Genomic DNA, 21,379 nt, shown 5'->3' with positions numbered 1-21,379 from the left:
AATTATTTAGTTGTATTTTATTTTTATGAAGAAAGAAAAAACAATTATCTTAATTTGCGCACGCTTAGCTAATATCCCTTTTAGTAAACCATTTTTGTATTCAAGTGTAAGCACTTTTAGCTTGCTGTTGCTGCTTATTACGAGCATTATATTGGCCAAAAGTTATGGCCATCTAATTAGCTGCCGCAAAAGCAGGCAAAAAAGTGGCAGGAAGAAATGCTTTAACGCTTGAGCCTTGGAAAACTGTTGCTCTCATTGCTCAAAGGATATCCTGCCTATTCTGTTTGCCATGCAGTACACACACACACACACACACACATTGATTCACGGGAGAGACGCGATGTGTATCTGTGTGTGTTGTTTGCTTGCGTTGTGTATCTTGCATAATCGCAAGCGCAAGCAACAAAAGCAAACACGGAAACAACTTGTTGCAACTACAGCAACAATAATAACAGACTGGCTTGTGTGTGTGTGTGTTTGTGTATGTGTGTGCACAACAAGCTAGCATCCAGGTGAAGTGATGAGGGCAACGCTCAGCACACGTTATAAATTATTTATGATGTTTGCACATCAGGTGTAAAAACGGCATTCTTATGGAAGGTGTTCGTCTGTGTCCATGAAAGCTGTACAACATTATTTATTTAAAACTCTAGAAATATCATTTGGACACCCAAAACATATTTAATCAGTCCTTCAGCCCTCTGCAACAAGTACTTATGTTATATTAGCTCTTAGCCCTGACCCACTCAAAGGCAATTCAACAATATGTTCAAGGGGCTATTTTAAATTTTATAAATGAAGCAAAATGTATTTTTATATGAAGTGTAATGTTTACTACATAGTAACAGTGAGAATATTATATTCACCAAATGTTAATGACTTTACTTTGAGAATTGTAGAGGCAAACTATGGCGAAATAGAAAAGGACACAACAACAAAATAAGTCTTAAAGGGAGCTACTTATCCATTCGCGACAATAACCATCATATTATGTAGACCCACAGGAGGCCACTTACCCAAGGACAATAAAGACTATAAGCACTTTAGCATATTGCAAAATAATACAAAACGCAATTGTAACATCCACAAACTACACGTATGGCACAAAGAATATAAAACAAAAGAAAACAATACAAATAAAACAAAAACAATGCCAAACAAACAAATAAGCAAATGGAAACGGTTGCCATCCGCATCCTTAGATTCCGAAGGGGCACTGCAGCGGCAAGAGGTGGTCGGAGGGAGAGGGGGAACACGGAAGGCGTGGCCCTTATGGGCGTTGCTGTGATAATTGAAATGTCGTTGCACGCTGCTGCAGTGAGTGTCGATGGCGTTTCCGCTAAGCACTGGCAATCAGATATAGGCACGGCGCCACCAGGCGCCAACAACTACGCACTGACGTCTGATCCGGCCCTAAAGCAAATCAAGCCCAAGGACAGCAGTCGCCACATTTTCAAACAATGTAGCAAGGGACAGCGACAACAACAATAATGGCAACGCAATGCACAGCCAAATGCGAAACCCTTTCATTTCGCAAATCTCAAACAGCTGCCAATATTGTTCCCCGCTACGCTACTTTTTCTATGGCGTCCAGTTGGCAGCGGTTTTGTGTCATTGTATTCATGCGATGGCCACAATTGTCGCTCATTTTTAAGCCATTACTTTAATGTCTAAAAAAAATAATCTTAAAAAAAAATAAATAAAGCGCAATAAATTTATCAAATAGAACTAATCGGTTGCATATGAATTTGAAAACTATCGACAACGATTGCGAAGCCAGTGTTAGCTAATATTGATTGTGAATCATTCACAGATGTGTCAGCACTGACACAAAACTATATTACACTTGTCTCGCTCACACACGTGTTGTTCACGACGAGGCACAAATTAAATTCGAATAATATTGACATTGTTTTTGAAATGCAGCGGTTTAAGGAAATATTTGGCAAAAATAAATGCAAAATTATTGGCATGATACATGTGAACGCGTTGCCAGGTGAGCCAAAGTGCCGCAAGCAGCGACACCCGTGATTTTTTTAATGTAAAACAAATGTCATCAAACAAGGCACACCGCGCTATGCCTACAGAGACTGGGAGAAAACCATCGAGAAGGCCCAACACGAAGCGGAGCTGTATAAGCAACACCAAGTGGTAAGAGGTGAAGGAAACTACAATATTGTTTAAATATAAAATAAAATAGACACTTACCATTAATGTTCACAGGATGGAGTACTCATTGAGAACATGCATGACGTGCCTTATGTGCGGGATCAGAAAATTGGCGCCGAAACTGTGGCCTGCATGACGCGACTCTCGCAAGCGGTGCGCAGGATTATTCCACTCAAAATACCCTGTGGTGTCCAGGTGCTGGCCTGCGGTAATAAGCATGCGTTGGCCGTGGCCAAGGCCAGTGAATTGCAATTTATTCGCGCCGAAGGTTATGTTTTTGGGCACATTGGTGACGAGGGCTACACGGACTCGTGTGCTGGCGAACTATTGCGGTATCGAAAGAAAATCGATGCCGAGGATGTCTTGGTTTTCACCGATCTCAAAAAAGAAACACAGTTCGCATGCCATCACAGCTGATGTTAGCTTACTGGAAACGGCGCATGCAGCCGAATTCTTTCTTACTGATGGCATTATAATCACGGGTACTGCAACAGGTAAGGCTGCAAGTGCCGAGGATTTGGATGAGTTGGCGGGCAAACTGAAGGTACCTTTAATCATTGGCTCTGGTGTCACAAAAGACAACATTGAGGAATACTTTAACAAGGCGGATGCGGTTATTATTGGTTCACACTTTAAGCACAATGGCAACTGGTTAGAGGACATTGATGAGCAGGCTATAGAGGACTTTATGCGCAGTATCTGCAGGCTACGCGACGCGACCGAGTAATTCGATAAAATCAATTTAAACATTAATTTCTAAAGTTCAACAAGTTCGAATTAAAAAAGCCGGTATATGGTGGGAAAATACAGAGTGACCGGAGCTCCGATTTAAAAAATTGCCGTAACTAGGCCAACATCACCGTTGCTTTGCTCAATTTAGTAGTTATCGATAATCGGATAAATTGACAGTAGAGCGGGAAAATAAATTATATGTTTGAAATGAATCGTTTTTACAAAGTTTTTGCTCCACATAAATGCAATGTTATTGCTATGCTGCACATAGAGGCTTTGCCAGGTGAGTGACTCAATTAGAATTGACCAAAATTATTGTTAATAAGTAGCGACTTAAGGCACGCCACGCTATGCCGGTAATTGGAAGCAAATTATTCAAAAAGCTGTCTACGAGGCTCAATTGTACTTAAAACACAGAGTTGTAAGTATGCGAAATTAACAGTAATAAAAGAGATATTTCCGACATTAATAACTGTAGGACGCTATGATTATTGAGAATATGCATGACAAGCCGTACGTTCTGAATCGACACCTGGACATTGAGGTTGTAGCCTGCATGACCCGCCTTGGGCAAGCTGTGCGCGAAGTACTGCCCAAGGAGATGCCCTTGGGCATCCAGGTGCTGGCTTGCGGCAACGAGCAAGCTCTGGCCGTTGCCAAGGCAAGTCAGCTGCAGTTTGTGCGCGCCGAAGGCTATGTCTTCGGCCAGGTGGCCGATGTGGGCTACATGGACGCATGTGCCGGAAAATTATTGCGTTATCGCAAGCAGATCGATGCCGAGGATGTGCTCATATTCACCGATCTGAAGTACCATTCTCATGCCGTCACTGCCGACGTGAGTCTAAAGGATACGGCGCTGGCAGCCGATTTCTTTGACACCGATGGTATTGTGCTTACTAATAGCACTACTGGTCATCCCGTGGATCATAAGGACGTGCAGGACGTAGTTTCCGGCGAATTAAAAGTTCCATTGCTTTTAGGCTCCGGCATAACACTGGACAACATCACACATTATTATCATGATGTCCAAGCGGTCATTGTTGGGTCACATTTCAAATTCGATGGCGATTGGCGGAACGAAATATCCAATTACCAGGTTGAAACTTTTATGCACAAGATCTGGAGTCTACGGGAGCGGGACAAGTATTTAATTTTTGAAAAATGATTTTATTGTGTGAATAAATGATTGTATAAATAAATTGACATGATGCTGATACATTAACTCTGTATTAACTCTAAAAAAGATTGGCAAAAAAGTCGTAAATACGCTCACGCAGCGATATGGGCTTTACGGCAGCGTCGCCCTCACTAGCGCAGCTACTGGTGCTTGGAAATACAAATGCCTTTTGTTCATACGCCTCTAGCGTATCATCGAACTTTACCCGCTTTTTCTGAGGTGGTAAATCCTCGCGGTCAGGTGCTGGTGTTGTCCAGCCGCCGCCAGCGCTTTTCTGGCTACCGCCACTAGACCGCAAAGGGAAGAGCACATCCCGAAAATTACCATCACCCAATTCGGCATCAAAGATATCTTCTCGCTTAATAGCTGTGGGTATAGTGTTGTCAACATTGTGCGCCCGAATATACGATTTGCTATCAGAATAACGACTGGCAAAACCATAGCTTGGATCCGGATCATTGGGTGTGCTCATTGTAGGCTTACTGCGCTTCAAAATGCTGCGCACATTGGTCACCTTATCCCCAGTGGAAATCATTTTGTATAATTTGGAGATCCGGTTCTCCTTGCTGGACGACATCTGTTGCTGCTGCTGCTCTGTCAAGTTTATTGGGCGGCGCATCTGCACGTTTGGTGGTGGCGGCGCAGGACGCTTAACGGTCACCTGAGTTTTTGTGCGAAGTGTCGCACTGGGCAACTTGCGCTTGCGTTGAAAGCAAGCACTTTCCACGCTGGCCGAGACATCAGCCTCCTCTTCGGAGTCCGTGGAGCGATTCTTGTTGCGAAACACAGTCTCATAGTCCTTTAAGACAAAAAGAATTAGTAATGAAGAAAATTTCACAACAATATGGTACTCACGCATTTGCGCTTGTTGGGACTCAGTACATAATCGGCTCCAAACTTCTTCATGTCCTTCTTGCGTATGGGAGTCCGTTTGCTGGAGTCCTTACGCAAGGTCTTGCGACACTGGACATGCAGATCGATGGCATCGCGAATGAATCCCACCCAGGTGCGCGATAGCTGAAGATCATCGGTGCCAAATATGATACCATCACTCTGGCAAGTTAACTTGAAATTGCCTGGTAGCATCTCGTAGACTTTGCATTTCTTTAACGGAAAAATGCAGCAGCACTCCAATGAGTTCTCCACTTGTGTGTTGGGTGAACGCTCCTTGAGCACCTTGCAATACATAAAGATGTCCGACATCAGAACGCAATAGCGTTTGATTTGCTGCCCCTTATGGGTGATCTTGAAGAGCATGCCCTCCTTGATAACACGTCTTGACGGCTTCACAATGTTAGGTGTGCGATTCAGCAAAGAGTTCTGCAAATGAATCAAGTACTGTGTAATCTCCTGCTCCTCTACGCAAGAATTGATATGCGCAGCCGTGGCCTCAATCTCCTTGACGGATTCTGCAATGAAAAACACATGCAAATTGAAAGGAATGGAATTGAATGCATTAATTGCCACTCACCTTTGAGCAGCTTGTAGTCCGCATCAGCTGGACTCGTGTAGAGCAGCACCTGTTCTAACAATAGCTTGTAGCGTGGCACGCGCTGAATTGGCACAATCATCAGCGAGTTTAGCTTACGTTGCACCTCCGGTCGACTCTCCGTTTCCTCCAGAAATTTGCGAAAAACGGGATTCTTGCTAATCAGATCCTGGAGTATGAACAGTGCGCCACGGTAATCGAAAGCATACACCGAGTACAGTTTGAAAAAGGGTGCCATCTTTAGAAACGCCTGAGCCACATTCTCCATATTGGCTTCCAACTCGCGCAGGAACTCGCCATTTAAGTTGTGTATCATCTCGATCTGACCAAAGAGCGCCGTATGATTGGAGGCGTCAATGATGGCCTGCTCCTTCAGTGGTCGCACAAAGAACTGCATCAGCAGCTCCAGGTGCTCCAGATACGACTTCTCTGAGGAGATGATCTCCTGTACGGCCTGGAGACGAAAGCCCAACCGCTTACCAGATTCCGGATTAGGCGAGCCAATAGGGCTGCTCGAGTTACTGTCCAGCATGGAGCAGACTGTCGCAAAAAGAAGGTAATTTTTATTGAAATACAAAGATTATCTCTCTAATACCATCACTCACCCTTCTTACGCGATTTAGCCGTCAACAAATTCCGCTCCTGCAAAACCTGCCGAAGTTCACGGCTAAAGCTCAGCGGTGTATGTGGAGATAGGCCCACACATCGAGTTTGGTTCTTTTGTCGCGGCGTAAACATTTTATTTTAGATTTTACCACTGTAAAAAATGCAAGCAAGGCGACGCCAAAAATTTCAACACCTGCTGGCGGCTGTGTTTGAAAAGTGTCATTCACAACGCATATCGACACTTGATCAGTGTGACAGCCGTTGAAATGTACCATACAGTTCAAATAAATATACTATATATCCTTTCATATTCATAGATAAACCATTGAATACGAAATGTATAAAACGAGGCTTAGAACATCGCGCTCAAACTGTGCGTTATTTCTATATAAATGGATTTTTGTTAGAGGTAACATTTATCCCATATAAATATAATATTCTCTATATTATAAATGCTTTGGTTTTAAAATAAGCGATCATGATGTGAAACGTAAAATTTTCATGTCAGCATTAAATACTTGTTGCTGCCCTGTTTGTTTTCGGTATATTTTGAAAATCACATTGCGGTCACACTAAAAAGTGACTGCATCAACAGTAAATAAATTTTTTATACGTGGTTTGTTTTATCAGTCGGTTTTTGATTATTATTTGAATGTGCGCACAAAATGCACGGCAAACTAAGTGAAATGGAAACACGCATTGTAGAGCGCTTAAATCAAGAAATTGGCAAAGACGTCACCAAATTACATCGAGCTGCATTGCTGCTTGACGATTACAAGGAAAGATTGCAGGTCCTAAATCAAACCGTGAGTAAATCTTGAAATCAATAAGAAAGAAATCATTGATTGAGCACTGCAACAGTTGACAGCTGAACTATGAAGATCCACAGAACGGGTCCAGTTATAAGTCGGCATTCCACTGTCAGCAGCAGGTCTGCGATAGCATCGATTTTGAGCTGGAAAAACTAGCCCAGTTTGGTGCACAACTAAAACTGAAACTAAAGGAATGTCAACCGGCTTTGGAGGGCGTATCAGAGGATCTACAACAGGTGCGGAAGCTGCAGAGTGTCACACAATACCTGCGCCTTGTGCAGGATGTGCAGGAAATCAGTGCTGCCCTGGGAAGTGCCATCAATGGCAAGGACGAGGCAAAGCTTGTCAACATCTATTTGACACTTTACGAGGGCAACGACAGCGAACACAGCGTAGTGGGTCGCTTGCAAGCCATAAAGGCGCTCACACTCAGATCCTATGCGGTCTCTACTGCCATCTATTGGCACAAGCTGTTAATGCAGCGTCTATCCAGCGAATTTGAGGCTGTGCTCAAGAGCTTGCGCTGGGCGCACATGGAACAGCAGCCTTTGAACTATTCCCCCAGCCGGGACACTGCCAAGGCGCAACTGCTAGCCGAATACATGTTCCTTATCAAGTCGCCGGCAGAAGAGCATGCCCCTCTGCAAAGTATCACTCCCAGTGTCGTGTGTCCACCCATTAGTCAGGTGGTTCAACTCTTGTTGGCTCCGTATCGTCAGCGTTTTATGTTCCACTTCACGGGCACGCGGCAAACGAATCGTTTGGACAAGCCCGAGTGGTTCTACACCCAGATTCTAAACTGGGGCAAGGAGTCGCATTTTTTTGTTGGTAACACATTTCAGCCATCCGCCATGAAGGCTGGAAAACTGGACTACAATCTGCGCGTGAGTCTAATGTCGTGTGATGTTCCCAATTCCGCCTATTCACTTTGTATCTATTGCAGTTGGAGTTTGTGCGTGGTCTTGTGCAGTTGACGATTGAGAAACTTGCCGTGGACATTGAACAAATTGCGCAGGACGAGCAATTGTTTGCACATCTAGTGGATGAGACGCTGTCCTTTGAGGCAGAGTTATGTGAGACCTTCGGCTACCCCGCTAGCTTTCCAAGTGCTATTTCCGTGCTCACTCAGCCAAGGTATCTGCTGCGCTGGATTGCCCTTGAAGAGCAGTGTAAGCCCCTTTAAAAGTTTTCAATAGACACAGTTATTAATTTATTTTTATGCTCAGTTTGTGCGGAGAAAATGGACGACATTCTACAGGCAGAGACGCCCTTTCAGCTAATCGATCCCAATACCTACGAGGATGATTTAAAGATTCCCCGATGCGCCGATCAATTCATGCGCCTTCTAGAAGCAATCAAGGATCGCTACTATGGACTTGTGCAGCCGGGACATCAACTGCAATTTTTGAATCTGCAGCTTGAGCTAATCGACAGCTTCAGGCGGCGTCTAGTGCAGCTGCATAGCAGTGGTGCCATTGCCAGTTTGCCCGTGCTCAATGCTATTAATTATCTGATCATGGTGCTGCGTGAATGGGGCGAGAATGTCCATTATCTGCATCTGCATTCAGCACTCGCCGGACCAAATGCTAACGAGATCAATTCGGTGTTTGAGCACGCTGTCGCTGAGCTGGGGCACTGGGCACATCAGCTAATGGAGAACCTCGCCAACAAAGCGGTCAATGAAATGAAGGCAAAGTCAATGAATTATCGACACGATGTGTGGCCCAGCATGCCCGAGCAGAACAGCAAGGAGCCCTTTATACTCTCGCCTAGCGGTGGTGAAATGTTCCAAGTGCTGGTTACTTTGCTGCATAATTTGGAGCGTGAATTGTCGGCGAATCTGTTTAATCAAACACTGCGTTTAATAGCTCAACAAATCGATGAATTTATGTTGGAAAGCATGGTGATGCATACGCGGTTCTCGACTGCAGGAGCATCGCAATTTAATTACGACATGACACTACTCTTTGCTCTCTTCGGACAGCACACTCGACGCCCCGAGCTGCTCTTTAAACGGTGAGTCATCGTTATTCGACCAGCAACATGCGTCATAATATATTGCATGCAAATAACTTAAATTGATACTTCTTTTTTCTGTTGTATAGAATTCACGACGCTAGCAAATTGCTGACAGCGGCACGGGGCACAGCTTTATTATTGCTGGAAACGTTGAGGAGCGGGCAGACTGTGGAAGAGAAGACAAAGCCACTGCATGAGCTACGCGTGCTCAGCTTAGACAGCAAACAATGCATTGAGGTGCTCGAACGACGCACAGACATTAAAATGTTTTAAAAATAAATGCATACGTGGCAAAATTAGTGAATGTAATTGTAATTATTACCAAGTCTTATCTTCGGCACGCCGAATTTGTTTATAAAATCTACATTAGAAATCACTTAACTGCCACGATATCAACAACTCATGGAATTTGCAAACTACTTGAGGCAAATTAGACTGCAACTATATTTATATAACCCCTGCAGATTGTTCCTTTAGCACTATTACTTTTCGACATAATTATAATAACATGCAAAAATTGGACAAGTGAATGTTTTTATCATCAATGAATAAAATATGTAATTACACATATTGTTCTTACAATACAATGAATAATCAACTATACTGGTTAGATGAGGGATTAGGAAAATAGTTATAATTAGATTTTGTGGTCTAAGATCAATGAATTTTTTAGCGGTTATTTAGTTTTTTCCTAAAGAGTTGTCGTTATTCTTTATTTTTATATTTAAAATTTGTAAAACATTTACACAAAAAAACATGAAGTAATTGTTCATATTCATAATAAATTGCTCTAAAAATACATATATGCATTAAATTATAATATATTTTGTATGTATGTGAGTGTGTGTGTATATGTATATGTATATGTGTAGTTCGACAATAAACAATTCCTTTTAGTAAATACCAATTTGCGACTCAATATGCGCACATCACATTATCAATTATCAAAAAGATCAACCAACAATAATAACTAAGATCATCATCTTTATCGGAGTTCGTAGAAAAGCCTCCCGCATTACTTATGGTTTTGGATTATTTAGATTTAACATTTGTTCTGACGATGCGGGTTGATAGATGGTGACTCCGTCGTGTAGTTGCCTTCCTTACATCCATCATGTTTCCTGTATCCTATTCAAAGTGCTGATAGGTCGCAGCATTGACGTAGGTGGCACGCTGGGCTGGCGTCATATTGAGATTGCCGCGATGCTTCTTGTCGTAGCCCCAAATTACACAAGTCGCAATCAGGGCAACTGTCAGCCAACCGATGAAGAACAGCTGCAACCAAGTGTGATCCGTCTTGCTGTGATCGGCAATAATGCCCGCCAATATGGTGATGACAGCCAACCCGAGATTTTGCACCGACTGACAGAAGCCATAGGCTGTGCCTAGCTGATATTCCGGAATGATGAGCGCCACCAGAGGCCATAAACTAGCAGCCAACATGGAGTAAGACAGACCCATAATGACCATGCCCACATAGGGAGTGATCGGTGTAAACGTGAGAAGCAGATGTGCGCCAATTGTGGAGATTGTCGCACTGAACACCCACGTGACATTGCGTCCCAATTTGTCGATGATGAAGCCAAAGATGGGTGACGATACGGCCGCAATTAGATACACCAAGGAGTCAACTGTGTTTGCCTCAGATTCAGTGTAACCGAAACGATCCATAAAGAACTTCTGGCCCAGCGCAATAAATGGAAAAATTGCCACATAGTATGCCACACAAATGATCGAGACCATCCAGAAGGGAGCCTTGAATGTGAAAACATCGGTGAGCTTTGGTATCTCTCCCGACGGATTGTTGTTGCGCTGCAGAATCCGTTCCGCCCGCTTGTCCATGATTCCTAGAATGAGGGCGCAAAGCAGCGACATGACGCAGGTGAGCGTGGCCAATAACAGGACGACGCCCAGGGCACGATGTCCCTCATAGAATTTGCTCACATAGTCGTAGATGGGCTGCATCACCCAGAAGTTGACAGTGCTTCCAAAACGCGCCACAGACAACTGCAAACCAAAGACCATATTCAGCTCCTTTCCCTTGAACCACAAGACGGCATAACTGTTTTGGGCTACCGCCAACGATTCGGCGCCAATGCCGAATATGAAACGACCCAGAATCATCAACCAGAAAGCGTCCAATATGCCGCCGCTGGCAAAAATTAACTGGCCCACTAGCAAGATCAACATATAGATAATCGTGCCCAGCCGTATACCAAACAGTCGATCGATGAGAAAGCCACCCACAAAGCAGAGCACCACATTCGGCCATGAGTAGATAGAGTAGATGAGCGTAAACTGCGTTGCACTCAAATCCAAATCCCGTTTGAAGACCGTCTGCAGTGCACCCGGATTGTCGTAACAGAAATACGAACCAAATCCAAGCAGGCACATGAAAATCAAAGCCAGAAAGCGATGGCAGGTGCTCGACGGCATGCAACAACCGCCGGATGGCAGCGCCAGTTCATTGTCCTGTCTTCCACGGATAGTTGATGAATCTTCTGCTGTGGCCGCCTCCTCCTCGTTGTCCACAATACGCTCTTCATCTTCGCGAGCCATGGTGACTAAACGGCTCCTCGCACAATACGATACTGGAGCGGATTAAACGATGCCTCGTATAAATGACCCGCAGAAAGGGCGTTTTATAAATTGATATCCAATCTGTGTTGTTTTTTCTATATCTGCAAATAAATAATATGCAATATGTCGTTATATCTGGTTACACACATTCACATACACAAACACCCACAAGCAGAATTCGATAAATCTATCGAAATAGTGTGCCTGTGTGTGTGTTTTCAACTCTTTTGCTTTGTCTGCTTGTGTTGTTATCTCATTCGTTATTGTTTACTGTACTCTGCTCTCTTTGTCTGTGTCTATCGTTACAATGCTCTGTGTTTTTGTCTGCGTAGTAGTTTTATTGTGCGTTAGTTTTTGTTGTCATTTGCTTATCAAAAGCCTTTCACAGTCTAGTTGCATTTGAACTTACAATTGCTCTACACGCACTCCCAAATGGAAAACGACAACCGTTGTGAAGCACCTGCACTTTGTTAGCGTACAAATAAAACTAAAATTCAATTTTGATTTCTCTTCCTCGCGTTGCGCTAATTAACGTTAATTGCGTATGCAATAGCGTGACCGCAGTCACATATTCTGAATATGCCATGTTTTGCTTACAAGAATATCCAAAAAAATACCTTTTCCGCCACTAATAGCTTGACCACACTTTGTTTTTAGTAGTTTGCGCTGCAGGGCTACCAAATACGCATATTAGTTAATATTTAAAGTTAATGGGAATAAAACGATATAAGTACAATTCTTTAATAAAATTTCCAGACTATATTTCAAATTATTACAACATGAAGTTATCGTTGTTATTGTTGTCAGTTTACAATTTAAAAATGTGCTTGTGATTTGGATGTGCAGCCCTGGCAAACGGTACATTGACCGCATTTGTCTTTTGTGCTTGGTTTGTTTCAATAGCTGGCGCAAATAAAATTTATTTACTTATGTAATCGCAGCGCAGAAGCAAAGTTTTGAAAATTGGTAATGGCCTCCATTGATACCAGCAAGCGCAAACCAAGACGAACGCAAGGCACGCCGTCATTTAAGTACCGTAATCGTTTCGCCTATGCTTTCCTTGCGATTGGTCCGATGCTTTTTGGGCTTTGGTGGTAAGCAAACACCGGAAGAACATTCTGCCATTTATTTATAATCATTTTGCATTTGTTAGCCTAACACCTATGCAACGCATTACCAACGAGAAGCTTAGAGAGTTAACACAACAAACCGAGCAGGAGAAGGATCGTCGAGCACTGTTTGAATTTGGGGCCCCACGCAGGGCGGAGTTTATTAGGGAAGCGTTGAAGGAGGCGGACGATCTGTCCAAGGAGCGATAACAATATGGAGCGGAAGACGCGCAGGGCGAACTTAAAGAAACTACAGGAACCAGCCACCACCAGCACCACCAAGCTGCGGTAGGTCAAGTTGATTCAGTTAGCTTTTCGCTTCTAGCTGTTGAACAAATAAAATGGTATTCTAGTACTAAATGAGCTGTTTTCTTTTAATCCTAAAGCACAACGCGTAACAACAAGCATACCACAGCGACAACAACACTTTCCGAATACTTTGATTCCCAAGAGAGTCTCTGCAACCAACCGACACCGTCCAACGAAGCGGAGCAATTAAACCAAAACACCAAAAAAGAAGATCTTTTTACCGAACCACAGCGCAAGAAGTCTCGTGAGTGTCATGAAACTAAACCGCTTCCCAAGAAGGCGCCAAAACTCAAGTCCAGTGCGGCTCCAGCACGTCAAGCGCGGGGGCGAGGCACGGGGCGTGGACGTGGTAAACAGCCAAGTATAAGCGATTTCCTGCGCAACGAGCAACTCTTTGCAGAGGTAGCAGCCCAACACTGCAGAGCAGACAACTTCAGTCCAGATGACATTGAAATGGCATTGGCACTGTCAAAATCCGAGGCAGAAAAACATGGTATTCTGCGTTTAGAGGACTCAGCAGACGCCGAGGAGGAAGTTGTTAATCTGCTAGATGACAATTTGAACCAGTCCACGGAGAATATACGCCGGAAACTTCAAAAGTACGGCTTTCGCACCGCCCCTAAGGAAGGTGAGTATTGAAATGTCATTATGGTATCCATATAAAATTTGTTTGTTTTTAGATTACAATCAGCTATCCATTAGTGTCTTTCCGGGAAAGCGTAGCAAACGATGTCGATGGGCGAATAAGTTCACTGCGCTTACTCTCCGTAATCCGGAGGAACAGCTTAAGAAAGTGGACATCAAGGTGGCTAATCTAATGTCGCTGCAGGTGCGCACAAAGTTGCCAACTGCTGAAGAGATGCGCTTAGAGCCTTTTGAATTAATTAGCATACGACTTCAGCAATTGAAAGCCTCTTCTCGCATTATCCATGAACCAAATGATGGTGCCATTGGCAATCTTCCTGCCTACTATGTGGAAGAACTGATTGAAGTCAGCAGAACGCCAGCACATCATTTGCTCAAGAACTGGGCAGCAATACAAGGACGAGATTTATCGCCAAAGCGACTCAGCGCGGAAAGTAAGCAAAAGCAAAACCAATTGGAGCAGGTGTATGTCGAGCTGGAGGCGTATTATGGTGAGCGTGCGGCGACTGTGGAGCAAAAAGAGTTGGATGAGCTAGAAAAACTGGTAGCAAATAATATGGTGCAGGAGGAAGAATTTTCAAGACCCAGCAGCTCAGCTGAAAGTATTAGAGCTGGGGCGGAAATCTTAAGTGAAGAATGTACACAGAAAAATGAGAAGCTACCAACTAGCACAGCGATAGAGGAAAGTCATGAGGAATCACTTTTAGTCGACATTTCAACAACGGACAAAAAGTCTAACCTGCAATCCTGTAGCTTTGCTGTAAAGGAAAAAACGAATCAGCTTAATCTATTAAATAAGAGCCAGCATAAGGAAAAAGAGAATCTTTTACCTCATACCTCTTTCGACTCCGACGATAAAGCAAACCTGTTACCCAGTAAATTTGAGCAATCCAGCAGCGCCAAGGAAAATCGGCATCGAGGATCCATTGCTTTAACTTTGCCCACACAGATCACAAGATGCGCGTCGCCTGATCTATTTGCCGATTCGGATGATGAACTGAACCTAGAAATGCCAACCACACTTGGGGAGATGCAGAACTTTTCTCTAAGAGCCTACAAGGAAACAACGAGCACGGAAATCAATTGCTACGAGATTTACTCCAGTGATGAGGGTATACATTGCAACCCTTTACAATTTCAATTCCCAACATTATAGAATTTTACTTTTGTTTCAGTAAAGACTTTGGCGACAGCGTTTAAAAATGAGACAGAGACAACTCATTCGTCTAGAGAAGAAAGCATTGTGGACTTGACAGAGGAGCAGGAATCACCTGAGTTGCCCGTTATTATCAATTCGGGTAATTGTCTTGCAACTCTCTCTCAGGAAATTGCCTTGAGTCCAACAGATGATTTTAACTATGACCCTGGCGAGCCTTGTTGCCCGCTAGAAGATCAGAATGATTGTGTTATCTCAGAAGAACTGTTTGCTAAATACGCACACAAGATAAGCCAGGCCGAAGATGAAGCTGACTTGTCCTTTAGAGTAAGCAGAATCAGCTCAGACGCAAAATCATTCGAATTATCATTACCAAAAACTCCAAATAGCATCATGGACAATTCATTACCACATAAGTGCAACGGGCAGCGCCTTCAACAGGAGTACAGCTTTAAAAGCCCCTTGAGCCGTAAGAGCATTTCGTTTAGCGGCAAATCATTACCAAGATCTCAAAACAGTCTCGATGCCAATTCATTGTCAAACGGCTGCAGCCATCGGCAACGTCAACTGGAGCACAGCTTCAAGAGATCTTTGAGTCGCAAGAGTATCTCTTTTAACGATATGACTGCCTTCACCTGCAGCCAGTCGGATGCGAGCATAGACCTCACGCAGGATAGCGCTGGCAATGAGGATTTTGACGAAGGCGTTTTGCTCTCCGACGACGAGATCAACTACTCCATTTGGAAGGCGGACAAAACACAGCGTAACATGGAGCAGGCTCCCAAAGAAAAAAGAAAAAGCTTGCCATACTTTCAGACTCTAGAAGAGTTGGATGCCTTCTTGGATGCGCGCCCTGCATCGCCCGCTGCTTCTATCAAATCTTGCAATTCCCGTTCACCCAACAAGAGCGCTTTGAGCAAAGAGCGTGCCGAGTTCGGCATTCTCGATGCAGCACTCTCTCAGCCCTTTACGCTCTCTCAGCTACCAAGTAGTGAGAAGCCAGAAACATCTGAAGTGGCCATTGATTGGACAGATGCATCCTTTCTGGACACACCCGCGGAGCAGGCCCTAAAACGCTACTCCACCAACAGCAGAAGTCATAAATTTAAGCAACTGCTAAACACCATTCCAAATACAGTTGCAAATGAAGTCGGTGATGACCTCGATGAATTCGATAGGATGGTACTCCAAAGCTCCAAAGTTGCAACAAATCTTGACGATGGATCAATGATGATGGATCATGACGTAATGATGATGCCAAGCGGTTTCGACCGTTTGCTAAACGATAAAATCAACACGGACACGATGCCAAAGGCCCTGCCAAGTGGACTAGATAGTTTGCTAAAAGGTGAAATCAACATGGATACCTTGCCAAGGACTGCTCTTTCAGAAGCGGATCAAGTAGAGGTCCATGGTCAACTGTTCACTGTTCGTGTTTGTCAGTCGCCCAAGCCGGATTATGTTCTCATGTCGGAGGCAGACCTATTACAGCAACTGTACAATTATGGTATTAAGCCGCTGAAGCGCAAACAGGCGGTTAAACTATTAGAATTCATTTACAATCAAATGCATCCAATTATGCTGCCTCTAGAGGAGCAACAGATGCATCCCAAGCCACTGCCTCAGCCCTTGCCTCGCTCCAAATCCACTCCAGTAGGTAACAAGAGTAGTAAGCCTCTGTTCCACTACACCAGCAACAATTGCCTATCTCCAACCAAAATAAATGAGAAGCCAAGCTACAAGTTCAAAGATGCGACGGGCCAAGAGCTGATTCGATTTTCCCAGAACATGTCGCCGGGTCTCTGCGATGACTTCGAGTTCTATGTGATGCAGACGAACGTAACCAAGAAGACGCCGCAGCCGTTACTGCCACTCCACATAGCCTGGCATAATTTACTCTGCGCCAATCCCAGTCTCCATGAGAGCGTGCTCATGTATGAACCCATTGATTTGCAAGAAATCTATCAATATCTCAAGCAACTGGGTCATCGGTATGATCCCAAGGACCTCAAGTGTTTCTTTGATAGACGTTGTATTATATTCCGTTACGATCTGGCTCCATCTAACAAACAGGTGCAGCGACACCTTCGAAAGAAACCCAAGAAATCAAGTGTCAAGGCTTAGAAACGGATTGTGTTATAAAGTATTTTTGTACATTGAATTATAACTTTTGTTATTTGGCCTATTGCCCTGCTGTTATTATAAAACGTAGGATTAGTTTTAACTTTATGAATTCACAATTTATTTGTTAATGCATTAAACATGTATTTGGCTTAAGACCGCGTCTATAGATATTTCAAGTAAACGATCAAGATTGGGAGACGGTATCGGTTCTTCCATCATAAAAATCTTACATCTCATATATTTGTCAATGTATTCGAAGCGCCGTTTGCTTGCATGTTTTCTCTTCAAAAACTCTTCACACTTTTCAGCGAGGACTTCGGATATTTCGTCAGTTTCCTCGATTTCTGTGGGATCCGTCAGAAACTGAGAACACTTGAGAAATGTTTGCAGGCAGTTCATTTTGGAATATACCAAGTTTACTAACTTTAATTTCGAATTGGATTTGCAATATGTCAAACTAGATAAAGTGTTTTGTGTGGTGCTTAGGTGAATTATAATTTTTATATTTGCTCCAAAAAAACACAAAATTTACGATAAAATGTTATTTTTCAAAAAGTGACAAAAAAACGTTCAACAATAGTATCGCTTGTAATATCGATAGACTGTGATGCAGTATTGTCATAGATATGGTCTTCACAAAGGAATTTATAATTTTTATAGTTCGCATCTTAAAATCCTAGCTATTGGCAATAATTTGCAAACAGGTACATAAATAGAGAATATTTGGTGATACGTTGAAACACAAACAGTTTTCGAAAATTTTGTTCATTGTAAACAATAGTTCTGTTAAAATATCAGTAATTTCTAGTATTTTTGTAGATATTTTCATTGTGTGAGTGGTATATTTGTGAATGCAACCTTCGGTCACGCTGATCCCCAGCTGAATTCGTGAGCAATTTTTTGTTATAATACGAGGAAAATTGAAGCTCAGCCTGCCTAAATCTTTTGTGCGATCACAACAATAATAACAACAAGTGTCAGCCCAGTGATTAAACAATAATTGTAAACATTTTAACAAGTCGAAAAAGAAGCTTGGTGCGTTCCCGTGTGTGACCCGACTGACAGCGAGTGCATAATTTACAGTTGTGGCCTTCCTCTGGGCAACAACAAAGGCATCGGTAGACGACCCACACGCTTACGCACTCATACACTAACACTCACACACACGCACACAGAGATAAATACATATGCGTGTAGATTGCGATACCTGACTAAGAGTGCGTTCGTTTGTCAGTAATAAACAAGCAGAAAACAACACATAACACAAAAAAAAAGGTTCGTTTCACACTCCCGCGCGCGAAATACCAAAACCATAACAAATGGGCCTGTTACTGTCGCGATTGTGGCGGATGTTTGGCAATGAGGAGCACAAACTGGTCATGGTTGGCCTCGACAATGCGGGCAAGACAACAATTCTGTACCAGTTTCTGATGAACGAAGTAGTCCACACAAGTCCAACGATCGGGTCCAACGTTGAGGAAGTCGTGTGGCGTAACATCCACTTCCTCGTCTGGGATTTGGGCGGCCAACAGAGTTTGCGTGCCGCCTGGAGCACCTACTATACAAATACGGAGCTGGTTATTATGGTCATCGACTCTACGGATCGCGAGCGTTTGGCTGTCACGCGGGACGAGCTGTATCGCATGTTGCAGCACGAGGATTTGAGCAAAGCCAGTCTCCTGGTCTATGCTAACAAGCAGGATCTGAAGGGATCGATGTCAGCGGCGGAAATCTCGAGACAATTGGATCTGACGTCGATTAAGAAGCATCAGTGGCACATTCAAGCGTGTTGTGCGCTAACAGGCGAGGGATTGTATCAGGGATTGGAGTGGATTGTACAGCGCATCAAGAACAAATGACAGCCACATCGATCAACGAAGTCGCTAGTTTATAGTTATTGAATTAATTTAGACAAATAAATCAATTTTTATATAAACATGAGAAAATTGTAAAGACATGAGACACAGACAGAGAAATGATTAAGCGAAAAAGGGATCGTTGTTGTTTGGGAAACACAAACAAAGCCAAGCCAATTTTTTTAACAGTGCTTTAGTTTAAAACTCCTGCCTTTTGTTTATATACTATGTACAATCTATAACCCCCCATCCCTCCTCGACTATCCCAAATCCCTTGTCTCAACAAAATTTAAATATATGTGTACTAAGATAATTGCTAATATTAAGATATAAGAACAGCCAATTAATAACTTCCAATAAATGTATAAAATAAACATGTTTATTTAAAAAAAACAAAATTTTTAAGTTACATCATACACAGAATTTTGGACGTATTTCTTACTGTTATGAACTGAACTATCATTGCATTGTAATTGACGTCGCTAATTCATTGCCTTGTTTGATTGTTTGTTGATGCTATTAGATGTGAATAATGTGTGAGATTATTTTGTACTCTTACCACCCAAAATAAATATTAATATGTTTGTAAAATATGATAATGATGACGATGGTGTTTGTTCGATACTCGTCCTAGCAAGTAAACATCGAAATTAACAGAAGATTTTAGGACTTAGAATTATAAATACACTACGATTATATAGCCACATGAACAGTTTGATCACAAAATCATAAAGTCAAATAAAAAACATAATATTCAACATGAGATGAGAAAAGATTGCAGCTGTCTTTTATGTTAGGTTGCACGAACTGCTGCAGCTCTTGAGGGGCTTCCCTTGGCCTAGCTGTACAGTGCTCTCATCCATAGCTTGCACACTGCTCGAATCGTGTTGTCGCTATAAAGAGCAAGTAAATCCTGATTTGGTAAATTGAATAAAATAGGACATGACTTAACGCTACCTTCAGTTCGGTGGCCAGGCAGCGAAAGGCATCGTCGACATTGGTATTCTCCTTGGCAGAAGTTTCCATAACAAACAAGATTTCAGGTATATATTGACACATTTGACGCGCCTCCTCGAAGTCCACCTCGCGCTCCTCTTCCAGATCGCATTTGTTGCCAATTAGTATGATAAGCACATTGGAAGCCGTATATCTGCGCACCTCCTCGATCCATTTTTGCAGATTGGCGAATGTTGATCGCTTTGTGATGTCATAGACTGCAGCAAACACAAATTGCAAACATTTGTAAACATCAATTAGCAGCACTTCCTCTGCTGATAAGGCAACTTCACGGCAAATGCCATGTCGTTAAAATCACCGCATCGATAATAACATTAAAGTGTGCGCTTTCTTATCGATAACAGCGACCATGACAATGACCCAAGGGGGACCCCGAACTGCTCGCTGAGCAGAGGATGGGCGTTAGCCACTGCTGCGTTTACTCACCTATTATGACGCCATTGTTGGCTCGATAATAGCTCTGCGTGATGGTACGGAAGCGTTCCTGCCCAGCAGTATCCCAGATTTGTAGCTACAGTAAAGAATTAATGAATTATCAGTTGTTGTTGTATGACATTGATGAGCATCATTTACCTTGACTTGTTTGCCCTCGACTTCAATGGTTTTCATTGAGAAATCCACACCAATCGTGTTTCCATGCCGCTCTACATAGTTGCCGGTTTTGAAACGTTGCAATATCGATGTTTTGCCCGTGCAACAGTCTCCAATCAACACAATTTTGAATAAAAAGTCGAAATTCTCCTCATTTGGCAGAGCCATTAATGTTTGTGGATTCCTGGCCGTCATCACTGTCCAGCTTCACTCTCCGTGGCGTTGCGTCTTCCTTTAGCGATTGCTGCTACAGACTATTGTGCAACAATAATTGTAATTGCATGGAAAATGTTAAATTTTGGGTTTAATTGCTTGCTTGATAGCAATGGAAATGCGTTGCACAAAGAGTGTGTTGTTTGTGCCCTACACACTCACATGCAAACCATATGGGTATATTGTTTTAAAATAGCGCAAGGGATTACATTGTATGCCAATTGATATTACAACTTAAGTTATGCACTTTATATTCTTTATATTATTGTCTTTATATTATTTTGTGTATTTTATTAATTTTTTTTAACACTAAATATATTAATGCCGTTGTTTAAGTCATCATAGGGTATTGTTAAGTGCAGAACTAAGATCTTAGCAGCATTCACTGTTTGCAGGTGTGTGCTATTTCATGGCGTTGTACAGTACTGCATTTTATCTCGCTTACCAACACATTTTCTCCATTGGCGGGCAAACACTCGGCATTCAAAAATAGTGTACAGCTCGAGAGGGCTAAATTAAGCAAATGTAAATTAAACTAAAAATAATTTCAAAATATTACAATTGTGATTTTCACTAAAATATTGAAATGATTATATTCCGATGAATTTTTGTTGATGATGAATTGTAGTATCTGAATCAAGCTTATGATATGAAAAGATTGCTTTTATTATAACAAGATATCTGAAGTTAAAAGGGGATAATTTGTGTAGAAAAATAAACCAATATTTTTGTTTAAATTAAAAGTCTCATTAAATGAGGTTTGCAGCTGTGTCTC

General features: G+C 42.6%; 9 protein-coding genes across 11 annotated transcripts; 6 read left to right on the top strand and 3 right to left on the bottom strand.

Moving 5' to 3' along the window:
• Window positions 1-1,813: 1,813 nt before the first annotated feature.
• On the top strand, window positions 1,814-3,113 carry LOC133841595 (uncharacterized protein F13E9.13, mitochondrial-like). The gene is given in 4 exon segments (XM_062274193.1): window positions 1,814-1,996; window positions 2,066-2,151; window positions 2,224-2,550; window positions 2,552-3,113. Coding segments are annotated over 4 exon segments (834 nt in total). The 5' UTR covers window positions 1,814-1,920; the 3' UTR covers window positions 2,897-3,113.
• Window positions 2,939-4,117, top strand: LOC133841594 (uncharacterized protein F13E9.13, mitochondrial-like). Of its 2 annotated transcripts, none has more exons than XM_062274191.1 (3): window positions 2,939-3,184; window positions 3,240-3,322; window positions 3,380-4,117. In XM_062274191.1, the coding sequence occupies exons 1-3, from the start codon at window positions 3,100-3,102 to the stop codon at window positions 4,064-4,066; spliced, it is 855 nt and encodes a 284-aa protein (XP_062130175.1). In that variant the 5' UTR covers window positions 2,939-3,099; the 3' UTR covers window positions 4,067-4,117. The 2 variants fall into 2 exon arrangements, with proteins under 2 accessions (XP_062130175.1, XP_062130176.1); XM_062274192.1 differs by having other exon boundaries at window positions 3,231-3,322.
• On the bottom strand, window positions 4,048-6,410 carry LOC133841588 (putative protein tag-52). Its single transcript, XM_062274182.1, has 4 exons — window positions 6,173-6,410; window positions 5,550-6,107; window positions 4,934-5,487; window positions 4,048-4,877 (listed from the first exon to the last, which is right to left on the bottom strand). Exons 1-4 carry the CDS (start codon window positions 6,303-6,305, stop codon window positions 4,137-4,139), a joined length of 1,986 nt encoding a protein of 661 aa, XP_062130166.1. The 5' UTR covers window positions 6,306-6,410; the 3' UTR covers window positions 4,048-4,136.
• A 316-nt stretch (window positions 6,411-6,726) lies between these two features.
• Window positions 6,727-9,997, top strand: LOC133841587 (RINT1-like protein). The gene is made up of 5 exons (XM_062274181.1): window positions 6,727-6,979; window positions 7,042-7,869; window positions 7,929-8,154; window positions 8,212-9,001; window positions 9,091-9,997. Exons 1-5 carry the CDS (start codon window positions 6,839-6,841, stop codon window positions 9,275-9,277), a joined length of 2,172 nt encoding a protein of 723 aa, XP_062130165.1. The 5' UTR covers window positions 6,727-6,838; the 3' UTR covers window positions 9,278-9,997.
• On the bottom strand, window positions 9,533-12,152 carry LOC133841590 (major facilitator superfamily domain-containing protein 1). The gene is made up of 2 exons (XM_062274185.1): window positions 11,994-12,152; window positions 9,533-11,685 (listed from the first exon to the last, which is right to left on the bottom strand). The coding sequence occupies exon 2, from the start codon at window positions 11,561-11,563 to the stop codon at window positions 10,133-10,135; it is 1,431 nt and encodes a 476-aa protein (XP_062130169.1). The 5' UTR covers window positions 11,564-11,685; window positions 11,994-12,152; the 3' UTR covers window positions 9,533-10,132.
• Window positions 12,153-12,349: 197 nt separating this feature from the next.
• Window positions 12,350-13,053, top strand: LOC133841601 (uncharacterized). Of its 2 annotated transcripts, XM_062274200.1 has the most exons (3): window positions 12,350-12,473; window positions 12,526-12,678; window positions 12,738-13,053. In XM_062274200.1, exons 2-3 carry the CDS (start codon window positions 12,554-12,556, stop codon window positions 12,901-12,903), a joined length of 291 nt encoding a protein of 96 aa, XP_062130184.1. In that variant the 5' UTR covers window positions 12,350-12,473; window positions 12,526-12,553; the 3' UTR covers window positions 12,904-13,053. The 2 variants fall into 2 exon arrangements, with proteins under 2 accessions (XP_062130184.1, XP_062130182.1); XM_062274198.1 differs by having other exon boundaries at window positions 12,431-12,678.
• Window positions 12,839-17,454, top strand: LOC133841586 (structure-specific endonuclease subunit SLX4). The gene is made up of 4 exons (XM_062274180.1): window positions 12,839-12,981; window positions 13,080-13,630; window positions 13,683-14,759; window positions 14,823-17,454. Exons 1-4 carry the CDS (start codon window positions 12,908-12,910, stop codon window positions 16,925-16,927), a joined length of 3,807 nt encoding a protein of 1,268 aa, XP_062130164.1. The 5' UTR covers window positions 12,839-12,907; the 3' UTR covers window positions 16,928-17,454.
• A 299-nt stretch (window positions 17,455-17,753) lies between these two features.
• LOC133841600 (ADP-ribosylation factor-like protein 5A) lies at window positions 17,754-19,181 on the top strand. Its single transcript, XM_062274197.1, has one exon. It carries the CDS (start codon window positions 18,247-18,249, stop codon window positions 18,784-18,786), a length of 540 nt encoding a protein of 179 aa, XP_062130181.1. The 5' UTR covers window positions 17,754-18,246; the 3' UTR covers window positions 18,787-19,181.
• On the bottom strand, window positions 19,145-20,756 carry LOC133841596 (ras-related protein Rab-43). The gene is made up of 4 exons (XM_062274194.1): window positions 20,374-20,756; window positions 20,227-20,311; window positions 19,741-19,997; window positions 19,145-19,676 (listed from the first exon to the last, which is right to left on the bottom strand). Exons 1-4 carry the CDS (start codon window positions 20,584-20,586, stop codon window positions 19,572-19,574), a joined length of 660 nt encoding a protein of 219 aa, XP_062130178.1. The 5' UTR covers window positions 20,587-20,756; the 3' UTR covers window positions 19,145-19,571.
• Window positions 20,757-21,379: the final 623 nt, after the last annotated feature.

This window comes from Drosophila sulfurigaster, chromosome 3 (genome assembly GCF_023558435.1).
Source record: "Drosophila sulfurigaster albostrigata strain 15112-1811.04 chromosome 3, ASM2355843v2, whole genome shotgun sequence".
In the NCBI taxonomy this organism is placed as follows: Eukaryota; Metazoa; Arthropoda; class Insecta; order Diptera; family Drosophilidae; genus Drosophila; species Drosophila sulfurigaster.
This window is presented reverse-complemented; position numbering and strand designations above follow the sequence as displayed.